Source organism: Amaranthus tricolor, chromosome 7 (assembly GCF_026212465.1).
Source record: "Amaranthus tricolor cultivar Red isolate AtriRed21 chromosome 7, ASM2621246v1, whole genome shotgun sequence".
NCBI classification, from domain to species: Eukaryota; Viridiplantae; Streptophyta; class Magnoliopsida; order Caryophyllales; family Amaranthaceae; genus Amaranthus; species Amaranthus tricolor.
In genome coordinates this window covers 4875940-4900281 of record NC_080053.1, presented here as the reverse complement: position 1 = coordinate 4900281, position 24342 = coordinate 4875940, and the positions used below count along the sequence as shown (strand labels likewise).

At 32.2% G+C, this 24342-nt stretch overlaps 2 protein-coding genes and 3 non-coding genes across 5 annotated transcripts; 1 reads left to right on the top strand and 4 right to left on the bottom strand.

Moving 5' to 3' along the window:
- Positions 1 to 1812: 1812 nt before the first annotated feature.
- On the top strand, positions 1813 to 9777 carry LOC130818891 (serine/threonine-protein kinase AtPK2/AtPK19-like). Its single transcript, XM_057685142.1, has 7 exons — positions 1813 to 2159; positions 2511 to 3121; positions 3247 to 3329; positions 7995 to 8115; positions 8232 to 8405; positions 8586 to 8693; positions 8796 to 9777. The coding sequence occupies exons 2-7, from the start codon at positions 2714 to 2716 to the stop codon at positions 9066 to 9068; spliced, it is 1167 nt and encodes a 388-aa protein (XP_057541125.1). The 5' UTR covers positions 1813 to 2159; positions 2511 to 2713; the 3' UTR covers positions 9069 to 9777.
- A 6999-nt stretch (positions 9778 to 16776) lies between these two features.
- Positions 16777 to 16860, bottom strand: LOC130819610 (small nucleolar RNA SNORD34). Its single transcript, XR_009044649.1, has one exon. It is a non-coding gene; the product is annotated as a small nucleolar RNA SNORD34 (small nucleolar RNA).
- Positions 16861 to 17128: 268 nt separating this feature from the next.
- Positions 17129 to 17211, bottom strand: LOC130819612 (small nucleolar RNA SNORD34). The gene has a single exon (XR_009044651.1). It is a non-coding gene; the product is annotated as a small nucleolar RNA SNORD34 (small nucleolar RNA).
- Positions 17212 to 17465: 254 nt separating this feature from the next.
- Positions 17466 to 17545, bottom strand: LOC130819609 (small nucleolar RNA SNORD34). Its single transcript, XR_009044648.1, has one exon. It is a non-coding gene; the product is annotated as a small nucleolar RNA SNORD34 (small nucleolar RNA).
- Positions 17546 to 20416: 2871 nt separating this feature from the next.
- LOC130818890 (thioredoxin H-type-like) lies at positions 20417 to 23963 on the bottom strand. Its single transcript, XM_057685140.1, has 4 exons — positions 23943 to 23963; positions 23453 to 23569; positions 21697 to 21819; positions 20417 to 20808 (listed from the first exon to the last, which is right to left on the bottom strand). Exons 1-4 carry the CDS (start codon positions 23961 to 23963, stop codon positions 20662 to 20664), a joined length of 408 nt encoding a protein of 135 aa, XP_057541123.1. The 3' UTR covers positions 20417 to 20661.
- Positions 23964 to 24342: the final 379 nt, after the last annotated feature.

The following is a 24342-nucleotide window of genomic DNA, read 5'->3' as shown; positions in this document are numbered from 1 at the left end:
GTTGCTTACTAGAAACTACACCTTGCTTCCCCCTAAGAACACCTTCCCTATTCAAATCAGAATCAACCTGCTTCGAAGCCACATAGATATGCCCCACTGCCTAACATTTAGAACAGAATTGAGGCACCCATTCAGCTAGTAAGCTTAATTAAACACTCGACCATCCTCATCCTCCACTAGCACTTCCTTAGGAAAAGGTTTTGAGATATCAACTTCAACCAAAATGCGAGCATATTGGACTCTAGACTGACTAGCAGTTGGACCATCAACAGATATAGGAACGCTAAAAATACTCCGAATCCTACTGAGGTTACTCATCCCACTGAGGTTACTCATCCCCCACAAATGCATAGGAAGCTTTAACAAACGAATCCAAACAGGAATAACCCAAAGAATATCCTTCCTGAAATCAAAATCCTTATCCCAATGCCTAACTAAAACTGGACGTTTACCCATCATAGTATTTCGCCCATTAACAATCAATCTAACATCATCATCAGAAGAACATTGAACAAGATAATATCCATCTTGATGTAAAATAATATTAAATTTTGCAATACTAGGCCAATGCTTACCCACAAAACGATTAAAAGTAACCAAGTTAGGTTGAAACCCCACAATGAACATATCCACAATATAATCCCATCTAGCCTTCAAAGCCCTAATTTCATCTTTATCAACCACAGCCTTAACAACACCATTATTCACACAAGGAGCAACAAAATTCAGAGCCATACTTGATGGAGGATTAAAAGCGACCCTTCTAGATGTCAACGACCCACTCTTCACTCGGTCAGAAACACTTCCATTATAAAGAACCGGAGTTTCACTTGAAGGCTGAAGACTCATAGATTCTTGGGGCACTTCTTGACCTTCCATAGCAATAGCAAGAGCATTCTTGCGATTAAAAGAAGATAAAAGAGACTTCAATTAAATTCTTGTTAAGATCCGCCTTTGAACTACCCCAATTTTTCGAAATGGAAAGAGATTGCACTTCACTCAAGCCTTGGGAAGGAGCTTGACTGGGCGCTTTAACGGTTGTCAGAGAAATTTGTGGAGTTCTCCTCGTTCTCGCCATGAAAATGGAGCCAACAAGCAAGCAAGCAATGAAACAGTGCAAGCCAGAATCTGAGCCGAGCCAGATTATTATTATTATTATTATTATTATTATTATTATTATTATTATTATTATTATTATTATTATCCAGTATTCCATATCATAAAAGGAAACTTTACAAGAAGTTGGTGGGGAATCGAGCCAGAATTTGAGCACCCACACCTTTTTAATACAGGAAGTTAACCTATGAAAAATAATGCCCTAGACTTGGTGCTACTAGAGTTGCTTAAAGCGACCAATGTAATCCTTGATACAGGTCGAAAGCGTCTTCACCTAACTCTCAAAAAGTGGAGAAAGCTAAGGGGATGAACTTGTAGTCGTTCTCCTCGTACTTAGCTGTGTATTTCTTTCTCTTTCTTTCTACAACATTGGCTAAAGAGGCCCCAGGGACCCATGAGGAGACTTCCGTGCCAGCAAAGGGCAAACCTCCGGTTACATCCACAGATTCATCTTTGCCATGAAGCCAGTTAAACAGTAAAAGATTCGTTGGCCTAAGATCTTTCCCTGTCTTTGAAGATGAGTGGATAGTTTCATAGTGTATTATTATTATTATTATTATTATTATTATTATTATTATTATGTGTGGATAGTTTCATAGTTTATTCGATTATTCGTCCAACTTAGAAGCATAATAAAGTTTGAAAAACGAATTCCATAGGTTAATTGGCAGCACAACAAAGGAAAGTAAAGGGAAGATGAGTAAGCAACGTAGAAGAAAACACTTGCTACTTTTGTTTATTGAAAGAAAGACACCTAAAATTGCCCAAATTTCATTGCTTTCATTCAATCTATCACCAACTGATCAATCCCTAACTATTCTTATTCTTGTTAATCACTTCCAACAACCACCCCGCCCCATCCGCCCACTTTACAATACTATAAAGACCCACCAATCAAAATCAAACACGTGTACGGAAAATTCAGTTATTCAGTTACTTGGCTTTTTAAAATAAGCGGCGTGACGCCTACGCATTTTCCTCTGTTTTCTCTTTCCAAACTTTCCTTCCATAGCGTTCATTTTTCTGCTTTGCATTGATCTATGGTATTGATTTTAGTTATTTTTTTCATAATTCTGGGTATTTTTTCAACATTTAGCCATAAATTATTACCTAATGATATGTAAAATCTTTTAATCTTCAGGAGTGATCTTCTTAAATTTAAGATTTGTCAGAATATAAATAATGTTCTTTGGGTGTTATGATGTCTTGGTTGGATTAAAAAGCTTTTTTGCATGCTAAAAATTTCATGTTTATAAAATTTGATCTTAAATTCCAAAAATTAAAATTTTCTTGGTTTGACTGATATTTGTGTAATTGTAATGATTGAATTATACTTTTGTGTGTTCCATACTTTGATTTGTGTTGGCTGAATATTCATGTTTTAATGACTGCAGATTGTGATCATATAAAGTTGATGAATTCAAGAAGTGGTTCAGGATCATCAATTGTTTCCCACAAGCAGGGAAACAGGAACAACAATAGTTTTTCTTTCTGGGTTTTAGTTTGTTCACTTCCAAGTTTTTTGGGCACATTAATCCCATTCCTTAGTTTCAACTAATTCAAACCATAAACCAAACAACCCAAAAACATAAAACAAATGGTGATTGTAACTTCAGATTGTGTTAGTATTCATGATTTTTCTGACGTTTTTGGTCCATTACCATTACAACCTTCAAATGAGACTTGTATCCATGATTCCAAGGATTCAAATTATTGCCCTAAAAAAGGATTAGAGGATGGAATTCCTGATATCCAACGGCTGGATCTTAACAAGAATTTAATTGGAGTAAATGATTTTGAAGTGCTTAAAGTTGTGGGTAAGGGCGCGTTTGGGAAAGTTTACCAAGTAAAGAAGAAGGGATCAATTGATGAGATATATGCAATGAAAGTGATAAGGAAAGATAAAATGATTGAGAAGAATCATGTTGATTACATTAATTTGGAGAGGGAGATATTGTCAAAAGTTGATCATCCCTTTATTACTAAGCTTACTTACTCATTTCAGGTATGGCAATGGGATTTCTAATCTAACTCATAATTTAAAACTTTAATTAGGTTGATTAAAAATAGGTGTAACAAATGATTTATTTGTATATTAATTATGAAGTATTTGTTTATTCCTGTGTGCAGACCAAATATAGACTGTATCTTGTGATGGATTTTGTCAATGGAGGCCAGCTGTTATATCAACTTGATCAACATGGCTTATTCAAGTAACATGCTCTATTTTTTTATTTGTTGTCACTAATTTTGCGTTTTTTTTTAAATTATTATAAATAATACAAGTTTTTGTTAATTTTTTTACAATATCAATTATTGATTAACCATAAATAATACCAACTTATGGAATATTCCCTAGATTAATACCAACTTTAGTATATTAACTAATATACAATTTTTTTGTCTTATAATCACTTATAGTTTGATTTTTAACATGTGAGGGAGTTTCTAGGAAAATACCCCTTTAAATTGGTATTATTCATGATTAATCAATAGTTGTATTATTGTAGGAAAATTAACAAAAAATTGTATTGTATTATACACCGTAATTTTTTCTTTTTTTTTAAAGTAATGATCCTGTCTTTTGCTTTTAATTTATTTTCTCATTTAGTTTTTTTTTTTTTTACATTCCAACTTAATTTTCATTTTCTTGAAATTCTATCCATATTATTTAGGTACAATATAAGAGGAACATATAAAGTATTAATCAACATGTCTTATTCCCTTATAGTGTCGGACCCAGAATTCAAACTTAGTGAGAACACAATCGATAAAATAAAAATTTAATAAATAAAAATTATTAATACAAAAAATAGTTTTCGATTTAATCTTATAAAAAATATTTTATAATAACCAAACAATTAATCATGAACATATATACAACTAATTTACAAAATTGATAATAAGTGATAGTAATCAAGAATATATATACAAGTGATAGTAATCGCAATTAATAGTAATCATTGATAGTAATCGCAATTAATCACAATATTTAATCGAACTCTTGGCAGCATGTTATTGTAAAATTTTATTTGAGTTGATGTCACTTGCGGGCGCTCGAGCCTCCTAAGTCGGCCACTATTCCCTTAATCCTTTATCCAAATAAAGGAATTTGTACATTTCTTCCTTTTTCGTTCAATTTTTTTTTCCCAAAAAACTTCTATTCAAACAAAGTATTATACTTCTTATTCAATTGTCACATTTTGTTTTACACACATTTGTCAATATATTTTTTTAATTTTAAATGTAGTAAATTGATGTTAATAAATTTATATTAAGACGAATTGAGTAAAATTTCACATGATTATATTTTTAATTATACATAAAGAATAAAACACACATTTAAATTGATCGATGAATAATATTTAAAAAGCAAATGTGATGATAAAACTGAATAAGGAGTATCATTTTTTATCATCTCATTCGTATAATTATTTTTCAATTCACTTGTTCTTGTTTTTCACCAACTAAAACTTTAACAAAATAAATATACTTTTTTATCTTTCTTAGAGTTTTGCTCCATTTGACTAACTCTTAGAAAATTATCAAATGAGATGAAATCCATAGAACAAAGTAGTATACCTTACTTTAAATTCAAAGTAATGAAAATTGTATTTCTCTGACGTCTCACTTAGGAGGAGAATGACACACTTCGATTGATGCAATAGTACATTTTGTTTAAAGTTGTTACTAAAAACAAGTCTTGTCTATATACCCACAAAGATCACTAAAAACAAGTATTATCCATATACTCAAAAGAACAAAGCAGTATACCTTATTGATTATTATTTTCTAATACAATAATCTATTCAAAATCATATTAAAAAACTAACTTATTGATCTGTTATGAAATTTGTTTATAATATTGTCTCAAATTTCTAAGTCTCACCTTTTAATGTCATAGGGGTAGGAGGATATTCACGGTGAGACTTTGATTTGTTAGAAAATGACATTTTGCCATTAATGAAATAGAATGAGCAAAGATTTAATAAGGGTAAATAGGTAACTTTTGTAGAGAATTTTGGAGTATATTTATGTGGAAGGAATAACAAAATAATAATGTGAACAATAAAATTTAGAGTGGTATTGAACAGCTAATGCTTAAAGTAATAATAATAGCACTAGAAACATATAAGAGTACAATATATACTACTACTATATTGTAGTAGCTCACTCTTATTCTTACAATGACTCACTCTAAAATATTATTCTCACTTTTGCTTTACCACTCAAGGATGTTGTGGTGGGATGATGAAAATGCAAGTGATGAGCACCCTATTTATACTACTAAAAATGCTCCAAAATTTAACAAAGGTTGGCAAGTAATTAAAGTTTTTACACTTAGCTTAATAGGGAGAGGGTGATACGAGTAGAATTTTACCACCCTTGGTTGTAAATTTTTGAGTAATTTATGCATTGATAAAAGAGAAGTGGTTGGTGACTTTGTTATGCATCGATTTCTTCATCATCACTTTTAGCTTGGTATAGCTCACGTGACCCAAGCGTGCATGCTACAAGTCAGCTGTCTCATTCTTCCTTGCCTTGTCTACATATGTTGTTTGAGCAGACATTACATAGATAGATTCCAAACGTTGTCCCTCTAATATCGATGTTGAATTATCCTCTAAATTCTGGTACAACTTTACATCTCGAGGTCCAAAGAGCACATAGTTTCCTAAGGCAGTCAGTTGTGATACTGACAATAAATTCTTTGTCAAACCTGGAACATGGTAGATATTATCCAACTGAACTTGTTTGTTGCTAAATCGCGGAGTTATAACCGCTTTGCCAATATGATTAATTGCCAACTCTGAGTTGTTTGCTGTAATAACAACTCGACCACGCTTATACTCGGACATGCTCACAAACTTTTCTTTATCTCCAGTCATTTGATTCGAACAACTAGAGTCGATGATCCAGTCATCCTTGTAATTGATCATCTTATCATTTGTTGTGGCAAATGCAATTTCCTTTGGCTCGGTGTTGCAGATTGACACAACCATCATGTCGAAAGACTGTTCTCCCACATCTAGTTCACATTTTAAGCTAGACTCTTCAACGACATAGGAAGCTTGAAAATACCATTCTTTTTCGCTTCGGCTTTCTGGCTCTATCGAAGTTGCAGCATTCCCTTCTATTGACTTACACCAGCATTATCGAGCATAATGTCCCTTTTTACTACACTTGTAGCAAACAACCTCTCGTCGTGTCGGGGTCTTATCTTTATTCTAATTTTCTTGTCGATCTCGAGCTCCCCCTTAATGGAAGTCTTCTTTTTCTCGTCCTTTCCGAAATCCTCCTGACTTTTGATTTGACTTGCCAAGTAATGGATTACTCAACTGACCAATCTTCTCACCACTCTTAATTGGATTTTTGTTTCCAAATAGAGCAGTCTTTTCATCTTTGTCAGAAACTCCGGACATTTGATTATCTAGAGCTTCCTGATTAGCTAACACATTTTCAAACTCGATTAGAGTTGGTTGTGTAGCCCAACCTCGGATGGCCGTGAAAAGACCATTAAGACTCGGCTTCAAGCCGCGCACAATGATCCTTCGCATCCTAGTCTCCGTGCCCGGATTCTCCTGATCCAACTTTGTGATTTGCTCGCACAAAGTCTTGACTTTAGTGAAATATTGGTTCACCGTCAATTCATTTTGTTGAATCGACATTAGCTTGTTCTCTAGCATCTGGAGTTGAGCATCATTCTTCTTTGAGAACAACCCTGACAATGTGTCCCACGCCTCCTTGGGTGTCTTTGTATCCTTGATACGGTGCAACAACTCGTCTTCAACAGTTGCTGCCAACACGTACATCGCCTTTCCGACTTTAATCTTCCACTTTTTTGACTCTTCTACATCAGTTGGTACCGTAGTATCAACACCACCAAAGGTCTTGACCCAACAAATAAAATTGCATACGTGTGCTCCACGTAGTGTAATTATTATTGTTGAGTTTCTCAATATTACTAGATGTACTCGCAATATCCGCCATTTTTGACTTGGTTACGCCTCTCACGTAATGAGTAAGTTTGGTATCTCACCAAAAACTTCACAACCCCAGATTGCACACATATGGAATTTCAATGTGATCATTAGATCACTAGGGTAGCAAAAATTATTTTGACTAATTTTTACCAGTTCCTGACTAATTTACTAAAGTGAGTCTCACAATAGACCGTTTGGCTCTGATACCAATTGTAGAGAATTTCGAGGTATATTTATGTTGAAAGGATAGCAAAATAATAATGTGGACAATAAAATTTTGAGCGGTATTGAACAATTAATGCTTAAGTAATAATAATAGCTCTAGAAACATATAAGATTACAATATATACTATTACTATATTGTAGTAGCTCACTCTTATTCTTACAATAACTCACTCTAAAATATTGCTCTCACTTTTGTTTTACCACTCAATGATGTTGTGGTGGGATGATGAAAATGAAAGTGATGAGCACCCTATTTATACTACTAGAAATGCTCCAAAATTCAACAAAAGTTGGTAAGTAATTAAAATTTTTACGCTTAGCTTAATAGAGAGGGGTGATAGGAGTAGAATTTTACCACCATTGGTTGTAAATATTTGACTAATTTATGCATTGAGAAAAGAAAAATGGTTGGTGACTTTGTGTAACAACTTTGTGGCTACTTTTAATTAATTTCATTCCATTATAAAATCTACCAAACAAAGCTATATACATTTTTTCTTAAAATTTCATCCCAATTCTCATTTCAATTCTCACATATAATTCTCATAATTCTCATTCTCATCTACTTAACACCCTTACAAAATTACAAGACAAAGAGGTTATTTTATTATCCTTGATTCAAACATGATCTCATGAATGAAATGAACACTTGTACATTATGTGGTTCAGGGAGGATTTAGGTCGATTATATGCAGCTGAGATAGTCTCTGCAGTTGCTTACTTACATGGCAAAGGCATCATGCACAGGGATCTTAAGCCTGAAAACGTTCTTTTAGACTCGGATGGTCATGTACGTACGTCTTTTTTCTCGTCCTTTTCTAATATTTAAACACCAAATATGTTAAAGTATCAATTCCAATAATTTTTCGTTGACTATATAAATTAAAAAAATATTCCGATGATCAGGTTATGCTGACTGACTTTGGGCTAGCAAAACAATTCGACGACACAACTAGGGCGAACTCTATGGTTGGAACTATAGAATACATGGCACCTGAAATTATTCTTGGCAAAGGTCATAATAAAGCTGTTGATTGGTGGAGCGTAGGCATTCTCTTACACGAGATGCTTAGCGGAGAGGTATCCCATTTTTGCTGATTAGTTTGGTTTTAGCCGTTCCCAGTTAAAAGCTTTGACGTTGTTATTGTTGCTGATTAGTTTGTCATAGAAACGTCCGATTTTAGCTGTGTTTGTTTTTTGGTATTAAAATGGCATGTGACTAATTTTTACTGATAGTAGTATGTGATTTTGGTTGAACAGTTACCTTTCAGTTGTGGAAATAAGTACAAATTACAGCAGAAAATAATCAATAACAAGATCAAGTTGCCCAAGTTTTTGTCAAGTGAAGCACATTCTTTACTCAAAGGGGCAAGTCTTTGATTTGTAACTTTTATGATTTCATATGTAATTATTACTACGTACATGTCTTTACAGTTCTCATTAATTCTTTCTCTGATGAATATATATCAGTTGCTTCAAAAAGACCCGAGCAAGCGACTTGGAAGTGGGGCTAATGGGGGTGACGAGATACGTAGCCATAGATGGTTCAAGGGCATCAACTGGAAGAAGCTGGAAAGAAGAGAAATTCAACCAAGCTTTAAGCCAGTTGTTGGAGGAAAAGAATGTTTTGTTAATATAGCTGAGGAATGGACCAAAATGCCTATACTGGATTCACCAGCAACAAGTCCAAGGATAGGAGAGAACAAACAAAATCTGTTCAAGGATTTTGATTGTATCATCTAAAATCATGTTTCCCATGGAATTGTAAATACTTGGCTAACTGCCTCTTTAATTACGAATATTGCTTCCTTCAATCTTTTTTATTTTTTTGTTATAAATTTTATTCACACGAGTTTTTTTTTTTTTTTTGGGTCTGTTCGTTGACAACTATACTTGATTTAAAGGCATTAAAGAGATATTATATCCTATTTTGAATGCGTAGCAAATTGAATAAGCTACCCAAAATATTTTAAGTTTTAGCGCATTTACAAGAACAAAGCACCTCTTTTTAACTAGATAGTGATGCATAAATAAAATGCAGACCGTTCCGTTTGATCTTACATTAAAATCAGACCAAATGAAAAAGGAAAATTTAATTTAAAAGGTACGAACTTTAGTTTATCCGCTTTTAAAGGTTCAAACTTTCGTTTATTTTTTAAAGGTTTGAACTTTCGTTTATTTTTTAAAGGTTCGAATTTTGAAGTGCCTCCACTTTTAAGGTTCTTTTTACCTTTAACCAGTTGAACTAGTTTTTCTTCTTCACCAAAAACAGCTTTCTTCTTCCGCATCAATGGCTTCTTCGTTTTCTTATTCCTCATCTAAATTCAGCTTTTGAGTATTCAACTTTTGAGCTTTCTCCAGCAAAATGACCAAACCTATTCATATTTATTTTCATTTTCATTTTCATTTTTCAGTTTGTAAATTAGGATTAATAAAGCCAAACCCTTTCCAACCATTAAACCATTTGATTGTTCCTTTTAGTAGGAATAATTAGAAAGGTTATTATATGTGTGTTAAATGATAATATTTTATGACCAATTGACTAAATTTTATGTCGAATATAGTTATTAGAATATAACCAATGATAACTTGAAGGGTCGTATATCATTAAAAATTATAACATTGGTAATTGTTCACTGTTATTAATTTTTATTAGGATAAAATTTATAATTTAATTAAAATAATAAAAAAAAGAAACTAAAAAGGATAATAATAATTGAGAATAATAATATACTACGTTACCTTCTCTATCATAATAATAATAATAATAATAATAATATACGTTTGAGAATCGTTCTAAAAGCTGACCTTTGGTGCTTGATTTTCTGAAATGGTACAGCATACGCCATGAATTTCTTACCATTGTGACTTCCTTCATCGATATATTAACATTTCATCTTCTTTATCTTCCCTTATAAATACTCTCGCTGTGGTGAGAGTCAAGTACTCATCCACATCTACATTCTTCTTTTCCATTACTATAATAGTAGAGTTTTTGTGGTGAATTTCTCATCTTGCTAAATATTAATTTAGTTTTTTTTTTTCTATTTTATTGAGTAAAAGTATTTGAAAAAATTAAAATAAATGCTTGAAGCTAGTACAAGCTTCAATGAAGGAATCAATGGAAGAGTACTTTGTTAATTAACTTTCATAAAATAAATGGACGGTTAAAACGTGGACTTTCCATTGTTCTTTCATTATTTTGTTTTATCTCTTTCTTTATTATCTTTAAAGCCACCTTATATTTTTATAATTTGAAAATACTACTTTCAAATTTGTAGTGTACGATTTTTTTGTACATAAGTATTGCTTTTAATTGATTGCTCCTTATATTGATTGAGTTTTATGTTAATGCGAATATACACGGTTATGTCGTGAGTGTAAATTATAATAATTAAAAAAAAATGTTTTGCCTTAGACTGTGTAGGGTAGGTCAACCCTTGGTGCACCTAAACGTGACATATGTTTATATTGCCAAGAGCAAATTATTTCCCTAATGTGTCAGGTGGACTGACCTTTTGGAAGGAGTTCATAAAAGAAGATGTGTAATTTTTATGACATTATATAAATGTATATTGTGAATAAATTTTTAAGAGTGTGACAACTTAATTGTTTTATACTATATGAGTATATTTTGATTTATATTAAATATATAAATACTTTACGATTTTTTAAATTTCAAATAACATTAAAAAAAAAATTATTTTAAAGTCAAACGTTTTCAAGTATAAATAGTTTGACAAGTTAGAGTAACTATTCACTGAGTTGTGGCTCATGTTTTATGTTTTTGTTTTCCACAGGTAATGACAAGTTTTTTTATTTGTTTAATGCATGAGTGTGTGGCGGCGTAGATCATACGTCATGTGTGCGTTTAAATAATTAATTTTAAATGTTTATTTTGACGCCTTATGTTAAAATAACTAATCAATTTGTGTAATTTTTTTTTTTTAAGCTTTATTGTTGTTCTTTTATTTTGGTAGTTTGGTCCAACTTTAATGTACAACTGCCTCCCTACTTGTCTATTCCTATATAAGTATCCTTGTATTTCTTTTCTTTCTTTTATCTAAGTAATAAGGCACAGAAACTTCTCTCTCTTATGTTTTTCTTACACTATACGTGTCTCACAGGAGCATTTCTCTCATGATAATCCTACAGCTGTCTTGATAAAAGTTTTCATGGTACTAGAGCAAGGGACATCAATTACCCTTCCTTTCTATTATTTCTTCTGCAAATCAATAATGCAGTACACAGGTTTCGAATCATCTTTCTAATTCTTTCATTCCTTTCTTTTTTTATTTTCTCTTTTTTTTGGGGTTTTTTTTCTTCAAGTTTCATCTCAACCTTCATTCTCGATCATGGCTAAAGACATAAGTAGAATAGTTTATACCGATGCAACACAAAATCCGGCTAGCACGTATTATCTCCATCCCTCCGATCAAGCCAACAATAAGCTTGTTCCCACTACTTTTAATGGGACAAATTATGGGAAGTGGAAGAGATCTATGATTCTAGCCTTAGTGCAAAGAACAAAATAAATTTTGTGGATAGAACATTTCCAAGAACTTCAGCTTCCTCCCAGAATCTTAAAGCATGGGATAGGTGTAACAATATTGTAATAGGTTGGATCCTTTCATCTTTAGATGATTTCATTTCTCAAAGCGTTTTTTATCACAAATTAGCACACGAATCTGGAGGGAACTAGAAGAATGGTATGGTTTACCCTCCTCTGCATGCTATCAAAAAGTTTGATAGTACCCACCTTTTCAACCTTTATAATTGTTACATTTGGAATAGGGATGAAGTAATTTAAAGACGATACATCTTTGTAATCCAAAACATGATCAAGAGAGGAGCAAATGTGATCACTAGCACCGCTATCTATTATCCATTGTTCTTCACAAACAAAAAATTCACTCTGAATTGCTTCGTGACAGTGGCATCACCAAATTCAAAAATGTTGCCACACCTCTTCCCTTGGGAACTAAGTGTAACAACTCGACTTACCGTTGACTGAGTAACAGGGTCATCACGGGGTTTATTTTCCCAAGAAACTAAAATCACACTTCCAAAACTTGAGTAAAGGGCTCACCAGCTCTTAACGTAACTAACTCAGCTATATGTCAAAACAAACATCTAACTAAAACAAAGGATAATCATACAATTCTTTACAAGTCCGATATAACCAACACAGCCAAATCAAATTTACATTTATCCAAAATCTTAATACAAAACTATAAATTCCTAAGTGCTCAGCTCAATATACATCCTTGGAACCTCTAATCACCTCCGCTAATCCATTATTCTCGACTGGTTCCGATCTGTAGACAAGCTAAAAGTTGGAAACAATAGAAGGTCTGATTAAACTGAATGAGAAGTAACAATCCAAAACAACAAAACACAGTAATTCAAATCATAGTTTAAAAGCAATATCAGTTTCCTAGATCTATGTGCGCACAGGGAGTCTAGTTGAGAGGAACATCCATAGCTCTAAGGCTATGTCACTCTCGGGTTAAGCTAGTCAATATCTGAATGACAATTCGCTTCAAAAACAGGGAGTAGGAAACAATGTTCCTCAACTCCGTCAATGACCATCTCGCAAGTCCGATCCATTGACCATACCATAATATCAACATAAACATTCACAACAACATTTGTCTCAACAGTTTCCAATTTCAAAGAGCTTTAGTAAAAAGTTTATTTTTAAGAATGTAGTCTGGCCAAACCCTTTAAGGGACTGCTACTATTCACCAAAAAGAACTCTTCAAGAAGCTAAGTCTGGTACTCCGCGATCACTAAAAGGGTTCCTCGATGATGTCATCTCCTGAAGCATAACAATCACAATATCACAAAAAGGCGTTCGATGCGACTATACTAGTATAACTTATTACATCTCCTCTTAAGACCGTAGTTTAACTTAGGCTCTTATTTCATAATCAATGATTTTCAAAAGAATCTCCTACTTCACACAAGAGTTTAAACTCCTATATAACCTACTATTAAAACATTTCCACCAATTTTCATAATTCTTGTAATATTTATACTAGTCCTCAAGATTCAACAAACTTTCTTTAACATCCATTCTTTTACTATTAATTCATAATAATTATTCAGGCCCTACTAATCTTATCAAATACGAAATAAAGACTTTATAAATCCAACACTATCTAGGATCATTCGCATTCTTTAAAAGAAATACCAATTCAACATCACAAATTAAATTATTCATCTACTCTAGTTAAAACATGTATATATAACAAAATCATGAAATCCACTAATTAATTCTCATACTTCAAATAATTTTGATTTGGATATAATATAAAAAGAGTATTAACATTTGCATAAAAAGAGGGAAAGAAGTGTAGTCACACTGTTATAGAACTTGCAGGAGGATTTCAAAATAACAAAAGAATAGAGATTATTACCCTATCCTAAAGGAATAGGAGCCTTCGAGAAATGGAGCGGTTTTCTAATTGATGTTTGCCCCAAAAGAAACAACTATTGAGTGTTGATTGTATTTTGTAGAAACTGCTTGTTTCCTCACGAAAAATCAGTAATCCAATTTAATTGATGTGTCTTGAATCTTCAAGAATGAAAAAAGAATTGGTTATAATAATATTGAAACGCATAGAGTGAGGAAGGAGATAAATTTGTTCTATATTCGAAAAATAGACAAGGATTAAAGATGAAGGTTGTTTCCTTACTAAATTTCAGAGAATACAGTGCTAGCTTCGAGAAGAGGGACGTCGATTAGGATTGTAGAACCACCGTGAGAAGTGGTGTTCGTGGCTTCGGTGAGGTCTGGGTCTGCTGCCCGATCCTGCTGCACAGAAAGGAAGGAAAAGGGGAAAGAAAATTTTGAATCAAGAGGAAGAGGATGAAGGTTCTGCTTCATCAAAAATCAAGGCGAGAATTGAGGACGAATCTTGCTTGTGGCATTCAAAGTCTCAAAGGAATGAACAAGGAGGAAGGTTGGCTGTTTTCAGAGTTTTACGAAGTGAGAGAGGGAGAAAGGGTTTGGGTATTTTAATCAAAATAAAAGAAAAGGAAAAGAGGAAAGAAATTAAATTGAGAATGTTTCATGTCATGTGTATTTAAGATCATTCTCACACTGATAAGTTTGTTAAACTTACTCGTCTTAAAATATTAATTCCTAAAAGTTACACTAAGTTACATTCCTACACCTCTCCCTTGTTTGCTGATCCTACCAAGTACAGAAGTTTGGTAGGCAAGCTAAATTTCCTCACCAATACAAGGCTGACTCTCTCCTTTACAGTTCAATCTTTGAGTCAACACATTCAGAGTCCTTCAACTGACCACTATAATGCTCTGGTTCACACACTGCATTACGTTCATTCCACAGTAGGGCAAGACATTCTTCTTCAAGCCTCTGACAAATTATCCTTACAAGCCTTTTCGGATTCAGACTAGGCCTCTTGTCCAAACACTAGACGCTCCGTTACCGGCTATATTCTTCTATTAGGTGGATCTTCTATTAGTTGGAAATCCAAAAAGCAGGCTACTATTTCTCGTTCTTCTTCAGAAGCCGAATATCGAGCTCTCGCAGCTGCATCTAGTGAAATCACCTGGCTTGTCAGATTGTTAAAAGAATTGGGAGTTTCCAAGCTTCAACATGTGGCTCTTCATTGTGACAACCAATCTGCTATCCACATTGCTCACAATCTTGTTCTTCACGAGCGCACTAACCACATCAAAGTGGACTGTCACTTCACACGTGACAAAGTTTTGGAAGGTCTTATTCAGCTAACTTCTTTACCATCTTCATGTCAGTTAGCTGATGTTCTCACTAAAGTTTTTTCCCTCTGATCAGTTTAGGCTTCTTTTATCCAAGCTTGGAGTTAGTGAACCCACTCCAAGCTTGAGGGGGTCAGTTTGTGTAATTCTGTTTTTTAAGCTTTATTGTTGTTCTTTTATTTTTGGTAGTTTGGTCCAACTTTAATGTACACCTGGCTCTCTACTTGTCTATTCCTATGTAAGTATCCGTGTATTTCTTTTCTTTCTTTTATCTAAGTAATAAGACACAAGAACTTCTCTCTCTTCTGTTTTTCTTACACTATACGCGTCTCATAGGAGCATTTCTCTCCTGATAATCCTACAGCTGTCTTGATAAAAGTTTTCACCTTACACATTGTGAGTGTGGCGGATACCTTGTTTTTACTTTCAGATGCTACGAGATATTATTTGTGTCTTATTATATATATTATTTTTATATTTATAAAAATTAGGGGTGTTACAAGTACTCCACTTTTGGATGATGGGTGCTTAACTTTGTGCTTGACTTTGTTAATTTCAACGAATTTCTCAAAATGTTCTTCAGGTACATTTTTTATGGAGAATTTTGTTAATTTCATTGTTAACTTTTGTTATTGAGTTTCATTTTTTTTCAATTTTCAGTAAAAACTTGTAGATTTTTTTGTTGAGTTTTGTCTAACTAATTAATAGCTCTCTTACAAATTGTCATGATGAAGATGAAAAGAAGAGATTTTTAGAAGGATGTTTACGTCTATGAGTATAAGTTGATTAGGATTTTGTAGAAAAGAATTGTATAAAATTGGAGTAGAATTGGGGATTTAAAAAAATCAGGTTGAGGTTTAAGGAAGAAGCTCTGAGTAGAATAGGAGTAGAATTGATTAAAATTGGTGTAGAATTGGGGATTTTTGTAGTGAATTCAGTGCTTGTTCTTAGGACTCCATGGGTAGACCAAGGAAGAAGCCATTGATGAGGAGGTTTAAGGAAGAACACATTGATACAGAGGTTTAAGGAAGAATTATTAGATTTTTTTTCATGTAAAAAAAATAAATAAATGAGATAATATAAATAAATAACAATTAATAATAACAATCATATTTTTGGATTATCATACCTATATAAATACCAGATTCACCGTGCAATAAATAAGTTTCAATAAATGATAATAATTGCGATCTTAATTATATAAATTAAAAGTTGAGATTTTAATAGTGGAGTAAGTAAAACTAGAAATTTTAAAATTTTAATTCCCTGAAATTGCATTCACATTACGTGTAATTTCATTATATTCATTTTCACTTACTAAATACAACTACATTAAATTGCAATATTCTAGACGATTGATTTAAGTTCAAACAAATTTATAACTAAAGCAAAATCCAATCTCAGACAATGTATCGACGTATCATTGCATTCTCAGACAATATTCTAACAATATTCTGACAATTAAACCCTACTACTAATTCACTATCGTGAAACACCCAAAGGCCTCAAATACATGTATCGACGTATCATTGCATTCTCAGACAATATTCTAACAATTAAACCCTACCACTAATTCACTATCGTGAAACACACAAAGGCCTCAAATACATGTATCGACGTATCATTGTATTCTCAGACAATATTCTAAAAATATTCTAACAATTAAACCCAACTACTAATTCACTATCGTGAAACACACAAAGGCCTCAGATACATGTATCGACGTATCATTGCATTCTCAGACAATGTAGGCAAAACTTTTAAACAATCATCACAGGCCCTTAGTTAAGTGTATGCACACCGTAAGATTAGTTGGGAGTACCACACATTTGAAAATCTCATCACCAATTAAATATCATCACAGGCCCTTGCGTTGCCATGGTTGCACACTTTAAGAAAATCAAACATCCTTATCAATAGAACTACATTTTCATAGGCATTTAGACCCTTTCCAACGTCCACTACTTTCACTAGAGAGACACAAACGAATAACGATTACTTGAACTTAAATAGGAATACAAGATATCAATAAATATCTTACTAAAACACGCATAGGCCTCAGACACAAATAATGACTTATCATTGAATATTCAGACAATGTAGGCAAACTTTTGAAGCATCATCACAGGCCCTTCCATTGACATCTTTACTCACCTTAAGAATATCAATCACTATGAGTGAGTATTCTTTTGGGATACAACAAAAATCAAAAATACATATTCAAAAATCATATCCTTATCAAAAGAATTACATTTTCTAAGGCATTTAGAGCCTTTCCAATGTCCACAACTTTCACTAGTGAGACACAAAACACATACAACAATAGATCTTGCCCAAGTATATAGATTGATAAATAGAAACATCAATAAACATCTTCCTAAAAGAGGCATAGGCCTCAGATACAAAGAGTGATGTATCATTGTATAATCAGACAATGTAGGCAAAACTTTCAATCATCATCGGCCTTTGAAGGGTACTTAGATAGTAGTATCAAAATCAAAGCCTTGAAGCATAAGAAACAGGCTGTTAACAATTGGGTTTTATCTCGATTAGACTTAACATAAAAAGTAGAAACTTAACATAAGCAATTTAAAAGCAAACAAATAGTTTCTCAACTGTTTTAACATAAGCAATTTAAAAGCCAATGAAAATAGTAAATCACACTGATTTGCAGCTTCATTGGATCAAAGGTACAAACTTTTTACCCAAAAATCATAAATTCCAAATGAAAGTGAAATTTTTGTAAAAAATTAAAACAACCCAACCAAAACCAAGAAATAATACAGAGATGTATAGACCATTTTTACTGCAAAAAAAACAAAGAAAATAAAATGGAGGAAGATGAGATAATTAAATGGGATGATTCGATCTAATAGAAAAGATTATACCTTTCTCAAAAATAAATTAATTTTGAGATATGAAATTGCTCTGTCTGAACAATGACAAACTGGTTGTGCAATAGAGAGTAGTGAGAAAGTGAGCGGAGAAAGTAGAATCCTACTCTTCTCCTTGTTGCTCTATTTATTTCAAAATCAAGATAACCCTAAACCATATATTTACATGGGCTTAGCCCTAAAATATAAATCGAGGACATGTTCCTTCTTTCCACCCGTTAAATTTGTATTACTTTTCATTTGGTCCATCACACTTAATTTATATTATTTTTATTTGGAAAAAGTATCTAAAATGGTCTAACGTTTTCATGATTTTTCTACAATAATCTTAACTATCAATTAACCATGAATAATCCCAACTTTAAAGGACATTGGCCTAGAATAAACTTAATTATAGTAGGTAATTTACTAAAGAAGTAAACTGAAAATTAATATAAAGTTAGAGAAAATTTTCAAAAATTTGCATAAAATATTCTAAAAGAATTTCAAAATTTTAAAACATTTTTTTGACATTTATTTTAATTTCTCTATTTTTTTTAAAAAAAATAAAACATGGTACACAGGTCATTCGGTTACCCGAGTTTGCTTTAGGTAAATACTCCATAAAGTTAAGATTATTCATAGTTAATCAATTGGTGGGATTATTATAGAAAAATCATAAAAAGATTAGATTATTCTAGCTAATTTTTACTTTTTATTTTTAGATAATGGCCCACCACTTTGTTTTACTCTCATTCATATATTTTAACTCTCTTTTAATTTCATCCATACAATTGATTTTCTATGTTCATTACTGCCACTTTCTTAATAATAATCCAATTTCTCTTTGATGCAAATTAAAGAGGACATAATAGTACATGGTTTAACACTCTTCTCAAGTTGGATTACCTAAGGCCTAGATATTACAAATTCTAGTGAGAGACAGTCTCTTTGAGAGATCATCTTTAATTGAGCTAGCTCATAAAGGAAACTGTAGAGTAAGTACTGCACGCTTACTCGGTGGACATTAAATATATTATGAGTAGACATTTAAGATATTGAAAGTACTACACGCCAAGGTTATTAGAATCGAGATTCTACCTAGGATCATCGAGAGGATAGAATCGAAATCGGTAGCATCGGTTCGTAGGATCGTGTGATCTTACATATATGCAATAATGTGCTTTGGTTTACTTATTATCAATTATATTTTTTTCGTTTTTAAATTTTAAAATGCAAGTACAAAACTTATTTGACTTCATCTATTAAGTCTTAAAAATTAATACTTTTAATAATTGTTTTTAAACTGCAAAACAACAAAAACTTGAAATTTATCGTAGAATTGATATAATTATTTCAAATAATATTTATACACATATAAAATCTTAATTATATGAAAATATTTTACGATTAAAACTACTCTTTTAGGATCGAATCGTAGGATCGTAGGATCGTAGAATCGTGTTATGATCTTACCACCTAAATTGTTGAGCTAACTAGGATCGCACGATTTTACCACATTAAGATCTTAGCTACGATCCAGATCGATCGCCTATTTTTGAGTTGTGGGATCGTAGCATCATAGAGTTGTAGATCAGGATCGAGATTCTAATAACTATGCTACACGCTTACCCGGTGGGCACTAAGGATATTGTAAGTAGCCATTTAAGATATTGTAAATACTACATGCTTCCTTGATGGACATTATGGATATTGTGAGTATGCATTATGGATACGGTAAATATGTATTTAGGATACGATAAGTAGGTATTCAAGGATGATATAAGTAGGCATTAAGGATATTATATGTTGGCATTTAAGGATAATGTAAATACACATTAAGGACACTGTAAGTAAGCATTAAGGATACTATATGTACGCATTTAAGTATACTGTAAGTAGGCATTAAGGATATTGTAAGTAGGCATTAAGGATGATGTAAGTGGGCATTAAGGATACAAAAAGTACCAGTTATTAGCATATGAGCTCCTTGGTATGAGATCATTTCACCAAAATACAATCTTTCTCAAGAATAAAACACAAATTAAGAATAAAATACAACCGTGATCAATAAATAGTACTCACTTTGTCCCTAAGAAATTGAGAAAATTGTGTTTGCACTAAAATTTAGAAATAGTGAGAACATTTAAATTGTGTAGATGATATTTAAAAAGATTAAAATGTATAGATTAAAATAGAAGAAAATAATAATGATATTTACATAAAACAAAATAAAGAAAAAGTATAGATGATATTTAAGGAGACTTAAATGAAAGTACGACAATCTATTAAAGTCATAAAATTATCAAAAAATGAGACAATGAGAATGGATAGGAGAATATACAATACAAAAAGTTATTTATCAACACAACATATAGTTAAGCTTATTGGCCGAAAATATATTATATACTCTACTAAAGTTGTCATTGGATAAAATAGAAATATTCTGATATTTAAAATTATTATTCGAATAATTGTCACTCATTATCAAGCATAGTTTAGGGATCAATTTAAAGGCTACCACAATTGCACGAAATTTGCAGCAAGACATATATATATAAATTCCTTTTCGTCCTTCAAACTTCACATCCGCCTTCTAATATTGATAAGTGAGCACAAGAGCTTTTGCAACATGGAATGACTAGCAAAGCATATGCAATTGCAAAGCCACTTTCATCAAGGAGAACTTCCAACATGAATCTGATAAGCTTTTACATTCTCGATGATAACTCAGCAATTGTAGCAAGCTTCCTGCGAAGTTCTACTTTGTTGGCTCCTACAAGTTTGTCCATAGGTTGTCCAGATCTAAGAAAGTAAAAGGTTGGGGTAGCTTTGATATCAAATGAAGCGCTAAATTCCTACAATGGAAAACAATAATAGTCTTGTTATCAATCCACAACTATGCAAGAGAATACAACAATACCATGCAAAAGCCAATGTAAGGTATACTTGCATAGGGTGGGTAAAGCACCTATATTATGTATGCTGAACAAATTTAGCTATCTTTCTTCTATTTTATATGTTAGACAATTTAATATTAATAGAATTTATAAACAAATAACTCGGTTTAAGATCAAGGGAAGCCCAGGCGTAGATTCCACTCACAAATCATTACTTTATAAATTTAGCCCGTCTTTGGTTCACTACTAAAACCTAAAGTAACCAGCACACCTTAGTTTGTTGTGTTGTGATGTATACAAAGACACTAAAAAAATTAAAAAGTAATAAAAAAAAGGTTAAGAATACAGATTGTCTTGATCCCTATGGACATAAATTGACATTACCTTGCAAAAATAGCACTAACTTTGTGATACCCCTAATTGAGATTTGAAAAGAACTGGTAGACTACTCATATTAATAAGGTGCATTTTTTTTTCATGTGAACCTATTTGCTAATAACTCCACTGTTAAGCGTACTTGGTGGGGAGTAATCTTAGAATGAGTGATTTCTTGAAAAGTTTCCTAGGTGCGCGTAAGACTGAGGCCAAAGAGCGCTAGAAAGGCTAGTGTTGGAAAGTTTCACAAAGTTTTTATCATTATAATTCTTTTCGTTTTGGGAGTTTGTTAATTGGTACTTAGTAAGGAGTCTTTCCTGGAAGGTTTGTTTACAATTTATGTAAAGTTTGATGTAATGTTTTGGTGCTTTGAAATAAAAGCTTTTCAATTACCCTCCAAAAAACCTCTATCCAACTCTCTAAATTTAATTTTTTTTAAAGAAGAAATAATGTGAAAGTAAGAAAACTTACTGTCATTTCATCAACATCTACGGAGAGGAAAACTAAAGTAGGATATTTATCAGCAAGTTCACGGTAGGTTGTTGCTATCTCTTTACAATTCTTGCACCATTTTGCACAGAATTTCACCACAACCTGTGTTACAAAATATCAAGGCAAATTAAGTCCCACATTACCTAAAAAACCTTTACATCACTTAATCACTCGGAGTCACTTCTCTTCACAAAATAAAAAGTCAAAAGACATCTTTAAGATAAGCTCGGAAAAGTTATAATAAGACTATATAATGAAGTTAATGAAAGGGCTACTAAGTATTAACACGATGAACGAGAAAAACTATGTCGCACATGAAATTGAACTTTTAATGAGTAACGCTAAAGTTTCATATCTCTTGATGTCTTAACCTATTTAAAGTCTGCTATAATGATGGGATTCGATATTTATGTTTCACACACAATTATTATACATCATACATAAAATTTAAAAAAATAAAAAACAAGCCAAAACAATTCCATATAGCTAAACCAGTTACAAGATTGATAAGAATTAAACTGTATCATCAAGGTTTTACTGTCTCAGCTGATTGGGTAGAAAACTTTATAGGTAATAGTTGGAAGAGGTGGCTTGGTTCACCCAAGTGATAACTTAGCTATTTTAAGCATGGTACTTGATGGCATGGAGTTGAGTGTGTCTTTGGTGAAGAGTCCAAAATATAAATGATTAGTGCCCCTAGCATTCTCAAAGACAAGAGGTCACAATATGTTGTTTCTCAAACGTGCAATTTAGTGCCCCTGCTGCAGTTACTATTCGTATTTCTCAACCGTTCCATCACCTATTTCAATGATTTCACTCCCTAGTACTAATCATAACACTAATTGAAGAAATTTCCTTGGAGACCAGGATGACCCATCCATCCCTCATAAAATAAAATGTTGGACACGAAGCATATTCAAAAAGGTATATATCTTACTATTTCTTATATGTTACTTTATGTTATAATAACAACTAGGGGTGTTTAATGGGCCAGACCCCTATTTTGAGCCCTTATCCAACCCGTTTTTAGATAGGTTTTGTAAGTATTGGACCGAAAATTGGCTCTACTATAATTAAAATGAAGCGGGTTATAAAAGAGTTGAATAAGGGTTGGAAATTGGTCTTTGTAAATAGCATAATTAATGTATAATTAAATATTATAATGACAATGTCAATGGGGATTATTAATTTTTTTTTTCAATTTAATTATCATAAATGATAATTTAATTGTTATAAATTGATAAATAGATATTTAATAATTTTTAGTAACAAAAATGGGCCAGGTTGAGCCGGATCGGAATTTCAAAGGCCGGCTCATTTAAAGGCCATATTAAGTTTAAAGAGCTCTTTTCGAACTTGGCCTATATTTACTTAAGTCTGGCCCGACACTTATCCGGCACATTGAACCCCCCTTATAACAACAAAAACATGTCCAAATATCAAGTATTATACTCAGCTCTTAGGGTATATTATGTTGGTAACATTGCCCACATTTAATTAAAATAATACCCATTACAACCTCATATTTTCAATACAATCATTATTTCACACTACTATTTAATTAAAACAATACGCACTATAACCCAAAAATTCTATCTTCCTCAATATGTGTGAAAAACTCAAAGTGAAAGATAAAAAAAGAACGGAGGGTGTAGTAAATATAAATTAAATTAATAGAAAAGTGAAGTGCTATGGAAATTTTAGAACAAAAATGGATGATGGTGTATCAACTTACAATTTTGTCATTTTTTCTGGCTTCGGTTAGTTTCTCTTCCCAAATATCTTCTTTAGAAATACTTTGAACTTTTCCACCAATTTGACGCCGCTTATGATGTCCTTTGCAATTGCGTAACTATCAAAGTTAAATATTCTAAATATTCTTATTATGACTCAAGCCCATCATGCACAATGAAAATTCATCTTACATAAAAATAACTCGACTCATGATCTTATAATTATCTCATAAAGTTACAAATAATCCAAAATATTGTTTTCACTAAAGATAAACCCTATAATCCTATAGTTATAATACTAAAACAACTACAACAACTACAAGTCCTTGTTAGCATTCAAGAAAACATTTAATCATGAACAAAGCATTAAGCTTCAACGTTGTGTGCAAAGAGGAATACATCAAACCTAAAACATGGAAACAATAAAAAATACAAATGTTACACTCAACGTATTTCTAAGCCTAATTCAAAATCAAAATGGATGAAAATTACCCTAGTCCAGCACTGTCCCATTAAGCGTAGGAAGCCAGCCTTCTTACAAACACAATAATCTCCTGTAGAAGAATTGGAATTTCTTAAGCCTTGATGTATCTTTATTCCATAGATATACAAATGATTAATCTGAACTTGCTAAATATCCATATTTCATTATGAGGCAATAGAATGTATTTATATAAAGTAGCATAACAACCTCTTTCTTAGTGTTTTCACTAATAAAATATGGTTGCGTACACCCAACCCCTTTACAACAGTCTAGGGAAGAGCCATTTAATGGCGTTAGGGTAATAAAATATTATTATTGTAGAGCGTGCTTATGTAAATACTCCTTTTTTTAGTAACCCATTAAATAAACAACAACCAATCTCTCATTAAAACCTCAATAAAAAAATAA